Source organism: Vespa crabro, chromosome 3, assembly GCF_910589235.1.
Source record: "Vespa crabro chromosome 3, iyVesCrab1.2, whole genome shotgun sequence".
Taxonomy (NCBI): domain Eukaryota; kingdom Metazoa; phylum Arthropoda; class Insecta; order Hymenoptera; family Vespidae; genus Vespa; species Vespa crabro.
Window position 1 is genome coordinate 14195211 of NC_060957.1, and position 17712 is coordinate 14212922.

Below are 17712 nucleotides of genomic sequence, written 5' to 3' on the forward strand. Positions count from 1 at the left end.
GTGAAAGCACCTCGAGAGTCCGAGAGCGGAGTATCATTGAATTTAAAAGGAAGGCGGACGAGAAAATCCACAAGCTTGTCGTAGATTAGCCGATTGGGAGAAAAAGAGAGATAGAGAAAAGTCGATCCCGATTTGTTCGACATCCCGGGTCTCGTTCGTTTTCGCTTGGATTCGAAGATCTAAGACGATAAAAGTTATCGCGAAAGGGACAGCGATCGGTAATACTCGAGGGCAATATCCTCTCGTCGGCAATATCGTCGTTTCTATTCGAGTGGGTCTCTCTCTCTCTCTCCTGTAGATTCGCGAGCGCGCGCGCGCGCGCGTGCCTACTAGGCGAGACCCGATGCTTAGGATAGAAAAAGGAAAAATAGAGACACGTTATCCTTTTTCTAGCAGGTCGGTCGTTATCCACCCGTAACCGTGCTCTATTCGGTCGTGTATCAGTCAGGAGCTAGGAGATTACTAGCTTCCGCTTCGTTCGCTGGAATCTGGCGATTCGCCAAGCACCGTTCGCTCGTGTCACGAGTCTATTTTCAAATTCGACCAACTATCGCATCACCGTGTCCTGTTCGATAACCGGCGGCTTTTAACGTCATCGGATAACTAGGGGTTGCGCGATTTCACCCTCGATCCCGTTCCTATCGCAAATACAACCCGACCGAACCCCCACCCTCAACCATCCTCTCTCTTTTAGCGTACTTTCGATCGAACGTCATTTTTCTTCATTTTCTTTTCGTCTCTACCCAAATCTCTTTGACAAATTTATTATAGTGAAATATTCCTAACGATTATCCACACCCTGGTGCCCTTGACAAGGATCTTACGCAGAAATGAGAAAAGACGCGAACACCGCGCATCGTTCGATTATTCGCGTAGACCGTGGCCAAACGTACGCTTCGAACGATTCGATATCGATCTCTTGCAATGCTCAACGAACGAAAGCGCGATCGATCCTGTCTTCCCCGAGTATTCCGTTCGTTCGTTCAATTACCGCCGTGTAAAATGCATCGGGAACGCGATAAGTTCTTCGTGAATCTCAGTCCAACTATTTCTCATATCTCGAAACAATCTAAAAAAAATCTTTTTCTTCCTCTTGCTTTCCCGTTCCTTTGCTCATTATTATCGATTCTGAACTCGTTCGAAAATCCTTTTCTATTTAGGTAAGAAGAAATAAATCGAATAAATACGAATCGCTTATTATCGCGTTAAAATAAAATATACCCGATGGGACGAAAAATAGGCGATATAAATCCTACGTAATCGGCGGAGGACGAATGGATCGAATGAAAAAGGTATAAAGTAAAGAAGAGAAAAGGAGGAATAGGAAGAGAGAAGGGGGTAAAACACGCTAGCTAGCTAGACGACTTTTCCGAGCTTCATCGAGCACGGATCGTTCGTGGACCGACGACGTCGCGACGCTCGTTGGGAGAGGGGAGGCCGCCACGACGACGACGTCGACGACGTCGATCGACGAAAGCGTTTGCCAAGTAAAACCAAAGCTTTTCCCTCTTTTTTTCTTCTTTTTTTTTCTTTTCTTTCTTTTTTTTTCGTTTCTTCTTGTCTTCGTTTGAACAAGTCGCGACGGCGATTTTATCGATCGTTCAAAAATAAAGTAAGATCAATTTTCTGATCGGTCCTAAAAAAACTTATTTTAAAAAAAAAACGTGCCGAAAAATTTGATAACACGACGAAAGTACCTGAAAAAATGTTCTCTTCGTACATGGAGGGGGTCGCCCTAGGGAAGTCGCACGTGCCTGCTTATAACAAAGAGAAGACATCGAGAGCTAGGATCCAGCTATATCTATTATCGAAATTGTCTACGGGTGTTCACCACGAACGAAAGAATAAGGGAACCCATTTGGTCGACGAACTAGAGTGACAGCTGCACGTGTCGTCACTCCACGTACCATTCTTCTCTTTCCATAGTATTCGAACTTTCCGTGTCAACGACGAGAAAATTCGATTCTTTTTCTAAAAATACGAATATGTTGGACGATTTTATCGATCGATATTATACGCGCGCGCGCGCGCGCGCGCGTGTGTGCATGTATATGTATATGTACACACACACACACACACACACACATATATATATATATATATATAGCGATAGTGTAAAAAAGAAAAGCCATACAAGTCTCGATGCGAATTTTCTCTATCGAAGTTACGTGCCGTTCCCAATTGACCACGTGATCGTGTCGTCTGCTACGTCCGCCATGACAATAAGAAGTTTACGCGCTTCTTTGCGCGCCACACTTCTCTTATTCGCAAAAAGATTCATGCGATAATGTTCCTATTTTATACCAAGTTTCACGTTTTGCGCTAAAACTTCTTCCTTATTTCTCGCTATCCAACGAACTGGAACTGGAAAGGATGGATATTCTTTTCGACCTTTCCGTAACGGCACTCAGTTACTCTCTTTCTCTCTCTATCTCTCCCCCATCTTTTTCTTAGGAGAGCGAAAACCGAGAGAGAGAGAGAGAGAGAGAGAGAGAGAGAAGCGAAGCAAAAAGAGCGTGACGCAGAACGGTTCGTCGTTCTTAGGAAGCACGAAGAAGTCGCCCTCGTCGTTCGACGATCATCGTCCATTATCGTACTTTTACGTACCCGGCGAAAACGATGGAGAAAGAGAGAGAGAAAAAGAGAAAGAGAGGACAACGACGACGACGACGCAAGAGGAAAAAGAGAGAAAGTCCAAGAGAAGTAGACTATCGCGTAGCGTCGTCCTCGTCGTCGCGCCACGAAACGCTCCGTTGTTTATACCCTCCTCGCAATAATAATGTCGGAGGATAAGAGGAGGAGGAGGCGAAGCACGAAGTGCACCGACGACACCGCCAACGCCGCCACCACCACCACCGCTGTCGCGACAAATGAGAACGAGACACCGCTTGGCGATGCATGTACGCGCGTATGCACCGGACCACGGCCGCCGCCACCACCACCACCACCACCACCACCGACGACGACGACGACGGCGACGACACGACGGCGATGACGATACACACGCGCACAAACGCGCACGCACCGCACTCGCACGTTCAAAATCAGAGAAAGAGACTTAAGAAGATCGGACACTAAAAGAGAGCACGTACGTACTCCCCGGCTATCGCTCGACTACTGTCAGGTGTGCGTCGTCCTCCTCTCGACGAAGCGTGCACACCACGACGTTGTTTCCCCCACTCCTCTTCCTCCGCCATCCCCACTTTCTTCCTCGACGCGCACGCTATCTGCTTGCCCCACCACCATCACCACTCTTACTACTCTACTAGCACTACTGCTACATGCCGCCGCTATTGCGTCTCCGTCTCGCCTGTGTTTCTTACCTCTCTACGCGCGTACACATACGCACGCGCGCGCGCGCACACACACACACACACACCACACCGAATGAGATCGTTTTTCTTTTTCTCACTCTCTCTCTCTCTCTCTCTCTCTCTCACTCTCTTTGTGCATCCCCCTCTCTTACCCGCTGCTTCGCTTCGCACAGTTCTGCTCCGCTCTGATCCGCTCTGCTCCGCTCCGCTCCGCTCCGCTCTGCTCTGTACTGCTCTGTACTCTTCCCCGCTGTTCGCGAAGCACGAACTATCGCTGCGTAGTTGGAAGTACACAGTTTACATAAGATGGGAGCGCCGTGAGGAGAAGGTATGCTCGTCGCAACGCGTACGTATTTGTATATACATATATACATATGTATGTATATCGTCTGTTCTCTCTCTCTCTCGCGGGCAGCATCGTCGATGTTAACCTAAGAGTATGTACGTGCACGAGTGCAAGACGCACTAGTAGCGACGTGTAAAGGACGGTTGAGTCAACCACCACCGACACCCCCGATCCTTTCACTGCACGACCACGATGAGATCTCTCATTTTCGCGAGGGTAGATTGATCCTCTCGATATTTCCATCCTTTTTTTCTTCCCGTTCTTCGAACTTCGTGCAACTTCCTCGTTGGAACGGAATGTAGGAGAACGCAAAGTAGATATTCCTTTCAAATGTCTCTCCCGATTGTGGATATAACGAGCGGCACTCGTATTCGAATTTGGCGCCAATTATAGAAAGTCCATTTTCAAATTCTGATCGTTGATCGTGATAGCCGATGGCGAAAGTGGGACGCTTGATTTTGATATGCGATAAGGAGAGTAAGCGAAACTATCGAGGTACTGCTACTAACGATCGGCAAGGTGCATTCCGTTATAAAAAGGACGATCTGAAATAACGAGAAGAGGCACGCTCGTCTCGCCGCCAGTAGTACTTTCATTTGTTCGAGGCGACGCGCACGATCGCTAAGAGGAGACTTTTTCTTTGTCGTACGACAGAACACCGGAGTCTCCGAGTTTATAGAAATAAATGAACGCTAAGATGACAATGATCAAAATTAATTAAATAAATAATAAAAGTTGTTCGAGAAAGGAGTTACGTAAGATTCTTCAGTTACGAATGGGTAAGATCGTCATCGTTCACTGTCCCCGATGTCGGACCATATTTTTATTCGTATCACTTGAGAAAAAGAAGATCCTTCCCGTAAGCGCTTTTAATTCTATTACGCATCTTCTAATAAAACTTCCTTCGTCGATTATCCAAATCATTCGTGAAATCTTTTATATATCTTTTTATAATACTTTTCCTAGAATTAGAAAAAGTTCGAGCAGAGATTCGTGAACGTAAACTGGCGCAACTCCCACGAGTTCGCGACGACGGACGAAATTGTTTTAGTTTTTGCATATACAAATTTTGAATCTACGCCAATATTACTCAAGAGGAGAAGAAAAATCCTTCGTATAATTTTAAACAAGCAAACTCATTGATCAAATGCATTAGAACTTTGATCTTTGACATTGTCCTTCGATGCATCTACATGCATCGGTTCTATAGTATATTAGTAATGTAAACAAGAGTAACGTGTGTGTGTGTGTGTGTGTGTGTGCACGTGTGTTATATCAAACGTTGCATTTCACTTACCGTGCTGATGCGGCGCAGAAAATGCCGAATGCCTTCGCGGTGACATATTTGGATGATTTCCTTGACTGCCCGGTGGTTGCATAGACGATAACGCACCCAACGGCGTGTAAGATTTGCATGGTTGCTCTGTCTTTTGCTGATAAAGAAACGTTCATCCTTAGGCAACATTTGTCTCCATGCATTATCATAGAAATTCATCGTCCAACGGTAGAAAATAAATATCGATAATCACCTGATCGTGAAGTTCAGTAGCTACCGCCGTAGCTGCAGTTTGTGTGTGACTGGTCGAACTGATTCTGTATTGCATACCAGCGATACTGCAGAAACCTTCGTGATGCGTCGACCGTGTTTGGTTAACGTAAACACCTAAAGCATGATGACGCTTGTAATACCAATGAAATAAAATAATAGATTTAATCTATAGGCAACGAATGGAAATATTACCTGTTATAGTTACATCAGTATCTTGATTAACGATTACAACTTTTTTAGATGGCTTTAAAACATCATCCGGATCTGAGCCTTGTCTTCCTTTCTTTTTCTCTGCATCCGAATCATGTTGCCTGCGTCTCTTGATAATTTCCACTTCCGATTCGCTCGAAGAGTCACTACTAGATCCGCAACGATTCTTTTCATCCGAATACGATGCAGCCAAAATTGCCGATGCGTTAAGACTGGCCATCCTTTTACACACAACCATATCCTTCAAATCCATAACCTCTTCGTTTCTCTTCCTTCTCTTGATAACTTTCTTTTTAGAACGTTCAATGTTTTTCTCACGCTCATAGTCCTCGTCCGAAGAGGGAGAAGACGATGAACTCTCCAACATGTCCCAATGTTTCCCCCTTAATCCTGGAACATTTCTCAATTTTCTTTTTGGAGTTGGAAGTTCTTCCGGCTTCTTCTCACTCGACTTTTTTTCTTTTTCTTTACGCACTTGACTTTCCTCCTTTTCCTCTTTATTCTTTTTCTGCTTCTCTTTCTCCGGCTTAGGCTTACAGAAGCCTCCAAGATACACTCCCCCGGTTTCATTTTCATAGAGGCAATGTACCTTCGCCAAAGCATTCAATGATGCCACTCTGTGTCGCTTTGGTCCGTTCCAGAATCCAAAAAGTCTTATCCTCCTAGCACGTTCATCGGAAGGTGAACTAGATCTCTCCTTTTTCTTGGCATACCTTTGCTTACTTTTTTTATTTATATCCTCGTCATAATCCTCGTCCGATTCGGATGCCGAGGTCACACCACTGGTACTACCCCCATTGACAGTCTCGACTTTTAAATCTATTTGAATAACGCTTTCGTTATTAACTTCTTCTTTTTTTGTACCAGCCATCGCATTTTTCATACCATCCTCGCATTCTTTAGATTGTTTAACGGATTCTCCCATGGAGGATTCCATGGGAGAAGAAGATCTTTGATTGTTGCTCTCGTTTTGTGTCTTTCCTTTCGATATCTTTTTTGGAACCTTTTTACCAATTTTTGTGTTACCCTTCATAGGTTTCTTTTCGTCTGGCGATTTGGGTCTTGGCTCTCTTTCCTCTTTATTCTTTTCCAATTCTCTCTCCTCTAAAACTTCATTTTTTATTTCAGGCGTGGGTGCTCTGTCATTTACCGCATTGCTATGAGACATTTTTTTAGTTTCGTTCAATGTTTTCTCTATGGCTTTCAACTCAATTTTCTTCTTCAAAATCATTTTCTCAGCCATCGTTTTCAACTTATCTTCCGCCTTAATCACTCCACAAATCTTTGAATTTTTCTGCGGCAACTTGGCCTTCATATGTTTACCTAATTTTGGCTTCTTCTCTTGCGTACCTTTACCCTTCGACGCGCATGTATTTTTTTTCTTAGCTTTCTTAGCTTCCTCTTCCTCCTCGTTAATCGTTTCCTCTACCTTTAAAGATTTGACTAGTTTTATCTTTTTATCTACGAACTTGTTGACTACCGTAAAGTGAGGCTTTTTCGCTAAAACCGTTTTTCGTGGAATACTTTTCTTTTGAGATGATTTGGTCTTGGAGTTCTTCTTTGTTCTCGTCGGAGAGTTTCTTCGACTGGCAGCAGTATCTTTGTCTGACATTTTTTTACGTTCGCATTTCTTGTCCTTCGTCAGAACGTTCTTCGATGTTTCTTTCGTATCCATTTTAGACAGCTTTATATCCTTCTTCTTTTCCTCTTTCCCTCTCTTCTTCAAACTCAAACTTAGGACATCCGTCTTGTCTTCAAGCGCATCCTTATCCTCTACGGTATTTAAAGATTTCACTTGATCTTCCGCACTTTCCTCATCCATTTTCCCACATTTTTTTCTATCATCCGATTTTTCAATTTTCTTTTTATTATCCGCAGACTGTTTTTCGACTTTAGTTCTCTCTTCTAACTTTTGTCCCTTTTTTTTATCTTGATTGTCACACTGTGACTCTTCCGTATCTTCTTTTTCCTCTCCCCTATCCAATTTCTCCTCTTCGATTATTTTATCAGTTTTCTTTTCATTATCCTTATTACACTTTTTATCCATTTTCTCTGACTTGTCCTTCTTCTTATCTTCAACTTTCTTCTTTTCTTCATATTTCTTTTTCTCTTCCATTTTATCTGATTTTTTCTTCTCGCCGTCTGACTTTCTTTTCAGATCTTCGGATTTATCCTGTTTCTTAGATTTCTTCTCCTTCCTTACTTCTGATATGGTCTTTTCCAAGAGAGTGCGACGTTTTTTAGCTACTGTTGGCATTTTAGTTGCCTTTCGGGCAACAATAGCCTTCTTCTGTGGCTTCATCATGTGCGTTCTCTTCACATCTTCAATTTGATAAAAATACGCTTGAAGTTCTTGAATGTCCTTAGTCAATTTTTACAACTACCTAACTGCCATTGTAGATAATAATAGTGATAGTCCAAATAAATACTGGATCTATCTGTAAAAGAAAGAAAAAGGAGAAATAAAAATAAGGAATGCCAACTCAAAGTACACATACAACAGATGGAAATGTACAAAGGTATGAACACAAAAACATATATATATATATATACATATGTATAAAAAAACATTTATATACATGTAACAAAAAATCACGATCATATAATTAGAGGGTGGCTCGTTTAACGATGATTATTAGATGGAATAAGAAATGTTTGGAAGAAAAACGGTAAGAACGATCATAGATATAATTAATATTCAATAACGAAACGACACATCATAGTCCATCGGAGCCGATAAATTTCCCCATTAAAATCACACTTTCTCGTACTCAAAAGGAGCGCGAAAAGTTTTATAAGACCAAGTGTCGGGGTGAATGTTTCGATTACGGAGAGAGAGAGAGAGAGAGAGAGAGAGAGAGAGAGAGAAAAAGAAAGTGATCCAGACCGTGAACTGCGCGTACTCTCATCGACTTGTTGACAAATCGATCCCTTTAAATCTCCACTGCTCCCGTCATTCAGCACGCGTTATACGCGTTCGAACGGCGGAAGAGGTATCACAGTCACGTCCGCCACCGAGAAGCGGAATCGACGTTAGACGTTTTCGTGTCAAAGTTAATACTTGAGATTTACGAGGTAAAAGAGATAGAGAGAGATAGATAGATAGATAGATAGATAGATAGAGAGAGAGAGAGAGAGAGAGAGAGAGAGAGAGAGAGAGAGAGAGAGAAAGCCAGAGAAACAGAGAGACAGGCAGAGAGGAGAGAGAGAGAGAGAGAGAAAATCCGCGAAAGGTATCGGAAGAGTTGGCGGCTGAAAATGGGCCACCCTTTAGAAAAGCGTCCGTAGATGGCCACAAGTGGCAGACGTGAACCCAACCTGCTGCTGATCGATGAGCTTCTCGCGCAGGAAATTTCCTTTTGAAATCTTACTGATCGTTCATACACATTAAATGATACGTGCACTCGACATTATTTTTTGTAAAAGAACAAAATCTAGAAAGAAGGATGAATGAAAAGGAAGGAAGAGAGGAAGGAAGGAAGGAAAGAAAGAAAAAAGGAAGGAAGGAAGGAACGTTTATGTACATCGATTAGCAATGCGAGAGAACGCGAGAAGATAGGGCGTCGTACAAAGCCGTCTCTCGTGTTTACCTCTCTGGCGAGCCCTTCTCACTCTCTCTACGTGTGTTGCCTATGATCGGCCCGCGAACGCTTTTTTTTAAAACGATCCAACTGGCACGACTAAGGTCTCGTCGATCGAACAAACCTACCGGCACCACGCGACGCTCCGTTTAATATCCCGATTCTTCCTGCACGATTCTTCTCGCGCAATTCACTGAGACGCACGCATCTTTCCTTCTCGAAACGCGTACCTCGCACGACGTCCCTGCCCTTTTACCGTAGCCTTGTCGGCCATTTTCTTCCTCGCGCCGCTCTCCCACTCCTCCCTGTCACAAATCGCCCTCTCTCGGCTGATCTTATAATTACGCGCTTCCTTGGTTATCGATATTTGTCGATAAATGTTACGATCGAATAATCGTACTCTCGTCAGCTGTCCTTTGTTATTTAAACGCGCGAAAGAGAACGAGGTACGATTTTTTTTTTTTTTTTTTTTTTTTTTTTTTTATAGAAAACAAATCTATCTCATTGGAAGATCGGGAAACACACGCATATATACACACGCATATATATATATATATATATATACACCTCTCTCTTTGAAAAATAATTTTTCTTATTAAAATAAAATGTAAATACTTATATAAACCATATAAATCGTGTAAAAAATCGTAAGGCATGGATAATAATATTTAAGGAATATGTAGACATTTCGGTATTACATCGTAGTTCTAGGATTAAGAAGTATCGCTTCTACGACTTCACCCGGATACAGTGCCGTCTTAGCAACCGTTTTCCCTGGTAACATTAACAGTGCATTAGCATTTTTACAACTGAATAATTTACTGCTTATTTGATTTCCAGTACTGTGGGCCAATGGAAGATCTGCTCCGTCTTTCCACGTTAAGATAACTCTTGCATATTCCGGACGAGGATCCAATTGATAAGTCGAATCCACCTGCAATTAATTTATAAACGTAAAATTATATATATACATATATATACATATACAATTCGCTAAATATTTATATAAAGTGGACAAACCTTCGTCTTTATGATGACGGGTTTCGAAATATCACCATGCATTTCGTTAAGTAAAGGTATAACAAATAAAATCGAAGTAACTGTTGCCGAAACTGGATTACCCGGCAGACACATGAAATATTTTTTTTTACCATTATATATACAAGTTGCAAAAGTTGTTGGTTTACCAGGTTTCATGTTTACGCGTCCTATAATAATATATAACAAATATAACATTCATTTCTAAGATAAATAATTAATCTAATAAGTAATAATTACCAAAATGTATTTTTGCATTAAAATAATGTTCTAGTACTGGTTTCAACATATCTCGATCGCCCATCGACACTGATCCGGATGTTACGAGTACATCGACTTTTCCCAAGGCATTTTTAATTGCATCCACCATGCTGGCTTTGCTATGAAAAATAAACGATAAAGCATCGAAATTAATAGTATCAAATTTATTTGTTTTGTCGTTCATAGACTTACTTGTCCTTTACAATACCCAAATTCTTTGGATCATATCCATTTTCTCGTAATATCGATATTAAAGTTATCGTATTACTGTCATATACGTATCCTGGCTTTAAATCATTCCCTGGTTCTTCCAATTCATCCCCCGTTGATAATACACCTACACTAGGAACTTTATAAACCTTCACTTCTTTATAACCGCAAGCAGCTAAAAGTCCTACCTCTGCTGCTCCAAGCTTTATTGGCGCTCTAATTACGAGCTCTCCTTTTTTTAAATCACAACCAATAGGTCTTACAAGGAAAAAAAAAAATACATATATATATATATATATATATATATATATATATATATTTCGATAGATACCACTAAATACATTTGAAGAATTAAATACCTAATGTCCTGTCCCTCCTTTGGTACAGTTAAAATTTCAATTTCTTTCTCTTCCGTATTATCGCTGTTCTTTAATATAAGCTTTGTATCCTCCACTTGAACAACAGCAGTTGCATCTAAGTGCAATCATCGGAATATTTATATTCTTGTTTTCATTAATCTCTTTTAACAAACACTTACCATCCGGTATCGGTGCGCCAGTATTTACTCTTACACAAGTGCCAGGTATCAAAGATATAGACGCTGCCTACGTGTTTTACAAGCATAAAGTTAATTATTTCTAGAATTAAATCGTACAATTTCTCAAATATTTGTTACATACAGTATTTCCTGCTTTTAAAGCACCTAAAACTCGTCTTCTACCTTTCCCATCCTCTGCCAAAACGGCATAACCATCTTTAATAGAGGCTCGAAATGGTGGTAAATCGCAAAGAGAAAATATATCATTGGCTAAAACTCTGTTATGAGCATTCCAAATTGTCACAATTTCTGTTCCTTGGAGTTCTATATTTTTACTTATTAATTCTCTTGCTTTATCAACGGAAAGCATGGGATACGGTGATTCCCTGAGACGCGTGGCAACATTTTCCAAGTGTAACTACAAAAAAAGTAGTATAATAACTTAATGAAAAAAGACATATAAATTATATTTTTATACAAGTATAAGTTACATAAGCCTTGTACCAATGTAGTAGAAGGTAAAACACAACTATGATCATTGTTATTTGTCTTTGTAATGCTGTGTGATGCATGCACTCTTTCTACATCTGCCTGATTATTTGAAATTAAATCAACCGCATGTGGTATTACAGATGCAATAGGAACTAAGCATTCCTTCAAAGCTTTCGGTGATCCTGGTAGATTAATGATTAATGTTTTTCCACGAATTCCACACATGGCTCTAAAATTTGTATGTTAAAAAAGTCAACAAAAATTCAAAATAATAACAATCTTATATTACCTAGAAAGTGCGGCCATAGGTGTCACTTGTAAGCTCGATACAAGCATAGCTGTTGCTATTCCAGGAGCTTCTTTGTCGATAACTTTTTTTGTTGCTTCGGGTGTAACATCTCTATTGGAAAAACCAGTACCACCGGATGTCAAAATGACATCTAACTTTTGTACATCACTCCATTTTATCAAATATTCCTTAGAATTAATAAACGTTTGGAATTAAAAATGTATTTAGAAATAACATAATATTACATCCTTATTATTAATTATCATACCATTATAACTTCTTCCTTATCTGGTATTATTTTATCCTGAAGTACTTTCCCTTTAAGTATTTTTCCTGTATCAGTGTTTATGTCACCGACCAGACGTTTTAATTCAGGAGCTGCTTCATCTTTTCTAGACCCTTCCGAGCGACTATCGCTTACTAAATAAGCAATACCATAGATATACATTTTTATTAATAAATTGAATTTTTATTATTGTCATAAACAACATAATAACATACCAATTAAGATACCAAACGTAATTCCAGCCATATTCTCTTTTCTATTTTTTATTTTCTAACCAAAAATTGACAAATCTTTCTATTACTGTAATATATTTCAGTTGAAAGAAACAAGACTAACCGGTAGGAAAAAATATGATAACATCAAGGCTATCTAGTTATTCAAAATGATAACGAACGTTTTCAAGCAAATTGATTACTACATACTGTTAAATGCTGTCATTTATATAACATCGTATATCAGCATAATCACGTCTTTCGGCTTTTATGATAAATTGCACCGACTTTAAAAAATTCTATCATAGACGTGCTATAAACTTTGCAATGAAGATTTTCGTATACGTAGACTTATCTTACAAGCTGAAATTTCTTTTACCATCTCGATAAAGTTCCTGACTTTATCGATGCACGTTCAGAAATAGATTGTAGCGCTTTAAGTGAACTAAAAGAATATTTGATATATGATTTAACAACAGTTGATCTCTGTGGTAAATCGAACGTTCAGAAGGAAACAAAATTCAAAATATCACATCTAATTATTTAACAAGTTGAAAATGTACGAATAATCGACTATTATCGTATGATTTGACGAAATATAATAATTTTGTTATCTACACATTAGATCATGCGATTCGATCATTCGATTGTTTTATAAACGATTCCTTTTATTCGAATCAACTTTTGTAAGTTCTAACATAGAGCAAATAATATCATATATAATTTTACAGCAAATTCCAATTAATTTATAATAGCTTGCATAATACAGTTCAATTAATATATATATAGTTTTGTGTGTGTGTGTGTGTGTGTAATTCAAAAATGAAGCAGCACTTCTAAGAAGGAATGCAATGAATAGGAAGTTTCTTTGTAAATTATATAAAATCTGGATGTAACGAATTAGGCATATTATTTATCTCTCTCACGTTAGTAGTCTACCAAGCCTCTGTAAAAAGAAATAAAGTAAATCAATTTGAAGGTAGTTATTCGAATCATAATGACATTTATTTATCCGTAGGACATTACCGACTACTTCTTGGACTTAAAGAACGAAGCGGAGAATCTCTGTATCTTCTTCGTGATTCTTGCCTGCATCTTTCTCTGTCATCACGCCTATCTCTTTCTCTATCCCTTTCTCTATCTCTATCTCTTTCTCGATCTATTTCTAAATCCCTGTCTCTTTCTCTCCTATCTCTACGTATATGATGTCTCGGACTACGTCCTGGACTTGGCGTACGAGATATAGAAGATCGTGAATCAGAACTGTGACCTTCGTACCGATGTCTTCTTTCTCTTTGTCTGTAAATATACATTTATATTATATTTCTTTAATATATTCCTCTCTCTTGTATAAAATGAAAACAAATATGAACTTACTTTCGACGTAATTTTAATGACATTTCTCTAATTTCGTCTTCTCGATCTTGTCTCTGTTGTTCCTTCTTTTCTATTCTCAATTGTTCCGCCTTCTTGTCCGCTTTATCTACGATACAAAATATTACAAAATATGTACGATCGATTTTTCTTATTACAATTTTAATTTCTCACTTACATTGCCTATTCAATAGAGCCTGCATTTTTTTCTTAAGCCGCTCTTGAGGTGTTATTTTCGCAGACTGAAAAGTAAAACTCTTAATGCTTTGTACTTTCAAACTATCTTTTGTCGTTTATTTTATTATTTTTCTTTTTTTTCTTTCTTTCTTTTTCTTTTTTGCTTCTTTTTTTTATTTATTCTTTTTTATTATACTAATGCTACTTCGAATATTTCTTTACGATCAATAGAACACAATTGAACTATACCGCAAAGAATTTGAAAATAATTCGATTACGATCTCTTAACAATTACATATACGTATACATATACATATACATATGTATATGTATGTGTATATTTTAAGTAATAGAAACTTTGGTATAATTCAAATTCTTCGTGGTTTCGATTAAATGAAAATCGTTAGCAAATTTGTAAGGAATTAATGAAACATAGACGACTGAATAAATAAAATTATGTTAACGCCTCATTGACGTCTGCTCCAACGGAATCAAAACGAGTAGCACTCGCTAAAGCTCCTCGTTGAGAGATTTATATAGGAACAAGTATGTTCTGTCTTTATTCTCTGTGCGTTAAGTGACTAAGAAAGCGTTATGGTTCTTACTGACTTTGTGTCCGCCACCAGAATTTGTACTTAACCCTGCTTTTGGCGTGTTTCTGCAATAATTAATACGAGACAAGAGATTCAAATGGACGATATGAATATTATCATACATACATATATATATATATATGTACATATATAAATATTACACAAGAATGATGGCATTTGACTCACATGCTTGCGGTTGTTACTGTTGGCTTTAGCGTTGCTGCTGTGCTTTTTTCTTCCTTGTCAGACAATTCTAATTCAAGACTGGAGGATTTGCCACGACGGCCATAATATCTGGTAAAACGAACAAGAAATAATAATAAAAAGTGAAAATTGACAATATTTCCTTTAAATTTACAAATATATGTATATAAAACGAAACAGTATAAAATACCTTGGCAGTGTTTGCACTTTATTTTCAATACTACGTGATCGTTTACTATTATTGCTTTTAGACCTAGATCTTGATCTTGTTTGAGATTTAGATCTTGAGCGTGATTTTGATCTCGATTTTGAGGGAGAATAACGTCTTCGACGATAACTATCTCTGGAACGACTTCTGTGATGCGATTTAGATCTCGATCTTGATTTAGATCTTGATATGCTGCTTGATGAGGAACTTCTTGATCTTTTTTGACGTTGACGCGAAGTGGATCTAGATCGAGACCGTGAAAGCGAACGCGATCTTGATCTGCTTGTACTTCTACATCGAGATCGAGATTTACTACGTGTTCTTGATCGTCGAGAACGGCTTCTTGTTCTGGATCTTTGCATTTTCCTATGTTTCGATCGCGTTCTTCTCGATCTACTAAAGATTACGATATATTAGAAAGAAGACTATCTATTAAGAAAAATTCAAAAGAAATAATGAGAAAGACAGATATATTTACCTCATTCGCGAGACACTGCGCCTCCTGTCGCGTGTCCTGTAAGATTTGCTTCTACTAACAGAGCGAGAACAACTTCTTGATCTAGATTTTGATAATTTTCTACTAACTGTCCTTTCGTTCGAAACAGGGCTTTCAGATCTTCTTCTTCTAAGATGCGAATAATTGACTTTTTTCGAATTCGATGAAGTTACGTGAGAAGAGCTACTGTGAGCTTCTTCCTCACCGCCAAAACTTGTAATATAAGTAATTTGTCCAGTATTTACAGGAGAAGCAGACCGTGAACGTGATTTTGAGGAAGATTTCCTGTAAGGATTGTATTCTGGACTTTCACGGGCTGCATAACTGAAAAAAAGGGATAAATGCATGTTAAAAAAAAGATATAGACATCTCATAAACATAGCAAACTATAAATTAATTACCTTGGTGGACTCATAACACGACCGATCATCTTCTTTTCTCGAAATGCTCGTCTTTCCCTGCGAGATCTTCGACCCTATTTGATAGATAAAAATAAAGGTATCAAAATTTGTTGTGAAAATATTCTACACGTATAATTGAATATTACATACAGAATACATCGCCTTTTCTTCTTCCTGCTTGCGTGCCTGTCTTAATGTTTCTGCCTCTTCAAAATCCTGGGTCAAAAAACTGAAATAATCAGCTCCCAAAAGTCCATACTTTTGAGCAACCAAATTCATCTCGTGTGCTTGAGAAGGTTCAATTTGTGAAACATCTACACATATGTCTGCATAAAAGAGAAAATGATAAATCCATAGTTTCTATAACGATGGTTATAGAAAAGCATGTCATTTAATATCTCCATTTCTAACCCAAATCAATGTCACTATCCTCATCCTCTGGTTTCTCATCAGCTATAACAGAATCTAATGTTTTTGTTGCGTCAGGAATTGGTTCTTCTGTCTCGTAGTTGTAACCAATAGCAGCATTGTTAGAAGATTTTTTCTTATCTTTTGAAGCATCTACTTTGGTGGATGAACCAAATTGTTCCTCCAAATGTATTTGATGTAAAAATTTTTCTTCTGCGACTGTATGAGCAATTATTATTATTATTATTATTATTATTATTATTATTATTATTATTATTATTATTATTATTATTATTATTATTATTGGGAATGTCGCATAATACATAAAGTGTACTATAAAAGGAAATTTCTTACCTCCCAAAAATTCATTTTGAACAATTATGCGATAACGTTCATAATTGATATGTCTGTCTTCGCTGGTAAGAGCAATGTCAACGTCGATTGTATCTGGTGCCTCTGGTATCCAATCTAAATGAGCACGTACATCAAAGCGATCTATAAGATTGTCTTCGTTTCCTTGCCAGGGCATCCTGAAAATAAAGTATTAAAAGCACGTCCTCAAAATTATAAATATTATAATGCTTACATGTTAGCTGGACTATCACCAGCAGCTGCTATAGCTGGATCCAAATGTATTTTGCACGGTCTGCCATGAAGCTGAAGGAACTGGGTAGGATCTGATTTCTGATAGAAGTATAACGTTAATGAGAGTCAATGGGAGACGCGCAAGATGTCCTTCATAAAAATGTTCGTATACGTTCGAGACGTATAAAAAGGAAAAAAAAGAAAGAAAGAAAGAAAAGGAAAAAAGAAGAAGAGAAAATACGTTCAAATTGAGCTAGATGATAGATTGCGGACGAAGAAAAGGCGAGGTTTTACATAATGTCGATAGAAAATGATTTAATGCTTAAAATCTAAATCTAATGTTCTTACAATTTTTTCATAATAATCTCTACGACGTTCGGCTCGCCGACGATAATCGACCAACATCCCACGTATCTTTTTCTCTTGCTTTCGAGCTTCGTGCCACATTCTTCCGCCGGTTTTCTTTACGGAAAAACTCATTATCTACGAAAGATTACTTCTGTGATATTAAAGTAACAATAGAACTTCCATTTATTCGGTGGAATATGATAAAAAAAAACTGAAGAATATCTAATTCACACGTTTTCGTCTTTCACGGGGCAGACATGTTGCCTTGCAACCGCTTTTATTGGATGTCATATCTGAGAGAGAGAGAGAGAGAGAGAGAGAGAGCAAGAGAGGGGGGGGCGAGGAGCGGGGAGAAAGAGAGAAAAGTAGTTTCTACTTTTGGACGTTTTTTTAACAGTATCTGACGACATCTGCTGGGAAATTAGAAATAAGATTATAAGAATCAGAAATAATTCATCCCTGTTGAAGATTGAGATTATTGAATGACAAAAAAAAAAAAAAAAACCAAAGAAAAAATATATAAAATCCCATTGAAAATGCATACGTATGATACGCATGCATAATAGTAGACTCTCTTGGAACTGTTATAAAT

At 38.4% G+C, this 17712-nt stretch overlaps 3 protein-coding genes and 1 long non-coding RNA gene across 12 annotated transcripts in view; 1 reads left to right on the plus strand and 3 right to left on the minus strand.

Annotated features, from left to right (window-relative positions):
- Positions 1-9273, minus strand: part of LOC124423023 — a 57709-nt gene extending 48436 nt beyond the window's left edge. For 3 of the 7 annotated variants that reach the window (XM_046960251.1, XM_046960250.1, XM_046960245.1), the window contains exons 1-4: positions 9010-9260; positions 5402-7857; positions 5190-5323; positions 4958-5093 (exon numbers count right to left, since the gene is read on the minus strand). In XM_046960251.1, coding sequence (XP_046816207.1) covers positions 4958-5093; positions 5190-5323; positions 5402-7724 — 2593 coding nt within the window. In that variant the 5' untranslated portion in view covers positions 7725-7857; positions 9010-9260. Of the gene's footprint in view, positions 1-4957; positions 5094-5189; positions 5324-5401; positions 7858-8306; positions 8459-9009 lie in introns of those variants that run through there. The other 4 variants (XM_046960246.1, XM_046960248.1, XM_046960249.1 and 1 more) reach the window with 4 other exon arrangements.
- On the plus strand, positions 1700-10452 carry LOC124423033. The gene is made up of 3 exons (XR_006941997.1): positions 1700-3088; positions 9841-9953; positions 10313-10452. It is a non-coding gene; the product is annotated as an uncharacterized LOC124423033 (long non-coding RNA).
- Positions 9646-12837, minus strand: LOC124423027 (gephyrin). Its single transcript, XM_046960263.1, has 11 exons — positions 12330-12837; positions 12097-12248; positions 11829-12016; positions 11552-11768; positions 11190-11465; positions 11048-11114; positions 10869-10983; positions 10492-10767; positions 10279-10418; positions 10021-10208; positions 9646-9934 (listed from the first exon to the last, which is right to left on the minus strand). Exons 1-11 carry the CDS (start codon positions 12358-12360, stop codon positions 9695-9697), a joined length of 1890 nt encoding a protein of 629 aa, XP_046816219.1. The 5' UTR covers positions 12361-12837; the 3' UTR covers positions 9646-9694.
- A 136-nt stretch (positions 12838-12973) lies between these two features.
- LOC124423025 (CLK4-associating serine/arginine rich protein-like) lies at positions 12974-17419 on the minus strand. 3 transcript variants are annotated; one of them, XM_046960254.1, is made up of 14 exons: positions 17121-17417; positions 16774-16871; positions 16542-16717; positions 16191-16406; positions 15930-16105; positions 15780-15853; positions 15361-15702; positions 14865-15275; positions 14657-14764; positions 14487-14535; positions 13879-13942; positions 13704-13809; positions 13353-13625; positions 12974-13272 (listed from the first exon to the last, which is right to left on the minus strand). In XM_046960254.1, exons 1-14 carry the CDS (start codon positions 17250-17252, stop codon positions 13254-13256), a joined length of 2244 nt encoding a protein of 747 aa, XP_046816210.1. In that variant the 5' UTR covers positions 17253-17417; the 3' UTR covers positions 12974-13253. The 3 variants fall into 3 exon arrangements, with proteins under 3 accessions (XP_046816210.1, XP_046816209.1, XP_046816211.1); XM_046960253.1 differs by having other exon boundaries at positions 14865-15278; XM_046960255.1 differs by lacking the exons at positions 12974-13272; positions 13353-13625 and having other exon boundaries at positions 14483-14535; positions 14865-15278; positions 17121-17419.
- Between the last annotated feature and the right edge of the window lie 293 nt (positions 17420-17712).

Bases quoted from the DNA above. Each gene is read 5' to 3' on its own strand.
- LOC124423027 (XM_046960263.1), bottom strand. From the start codon at position 12,360: ATGGCTGGAATTACGTTTGGTATCTTAATTG. The intron at 10,768-10,868 runs GTATTTAATTCT...TTTCCTTGTAAG, and splicing joins AAGGAGGGACAGGACATTAG to ACCTATTGGTTGTGATTTAA. The intron at 10,419-10,491 runs GTAAGTCTATGA...TATTTTTCATAG, and splicing joins TTGGGTATTGTAAAGGACAA to CAAAGCCAGCATGGTGGATG.
- LOC124423025 (XM_046960253.1), bottom strand. From the start codon at position 17,252: ATGAGTTTTTCCGTAAAGAAAACCGGCGGAAGAATGTGGCACGAAGCT. The intron at 16,718-16,773 runs GTAAGCATTATA...CTTTATTTTCAG, and splicing joins GGTGATAGTCCAGCTAACAT to GATGCCCTGGCAAGGAAACG. The intron at 13,626-13,703 runs GTAAGTTCATAT...GTATATTTACAG, and splicing joins TCATTAAAATTACGTCGAAA to ACAAAGAGAAAGAAGACATC.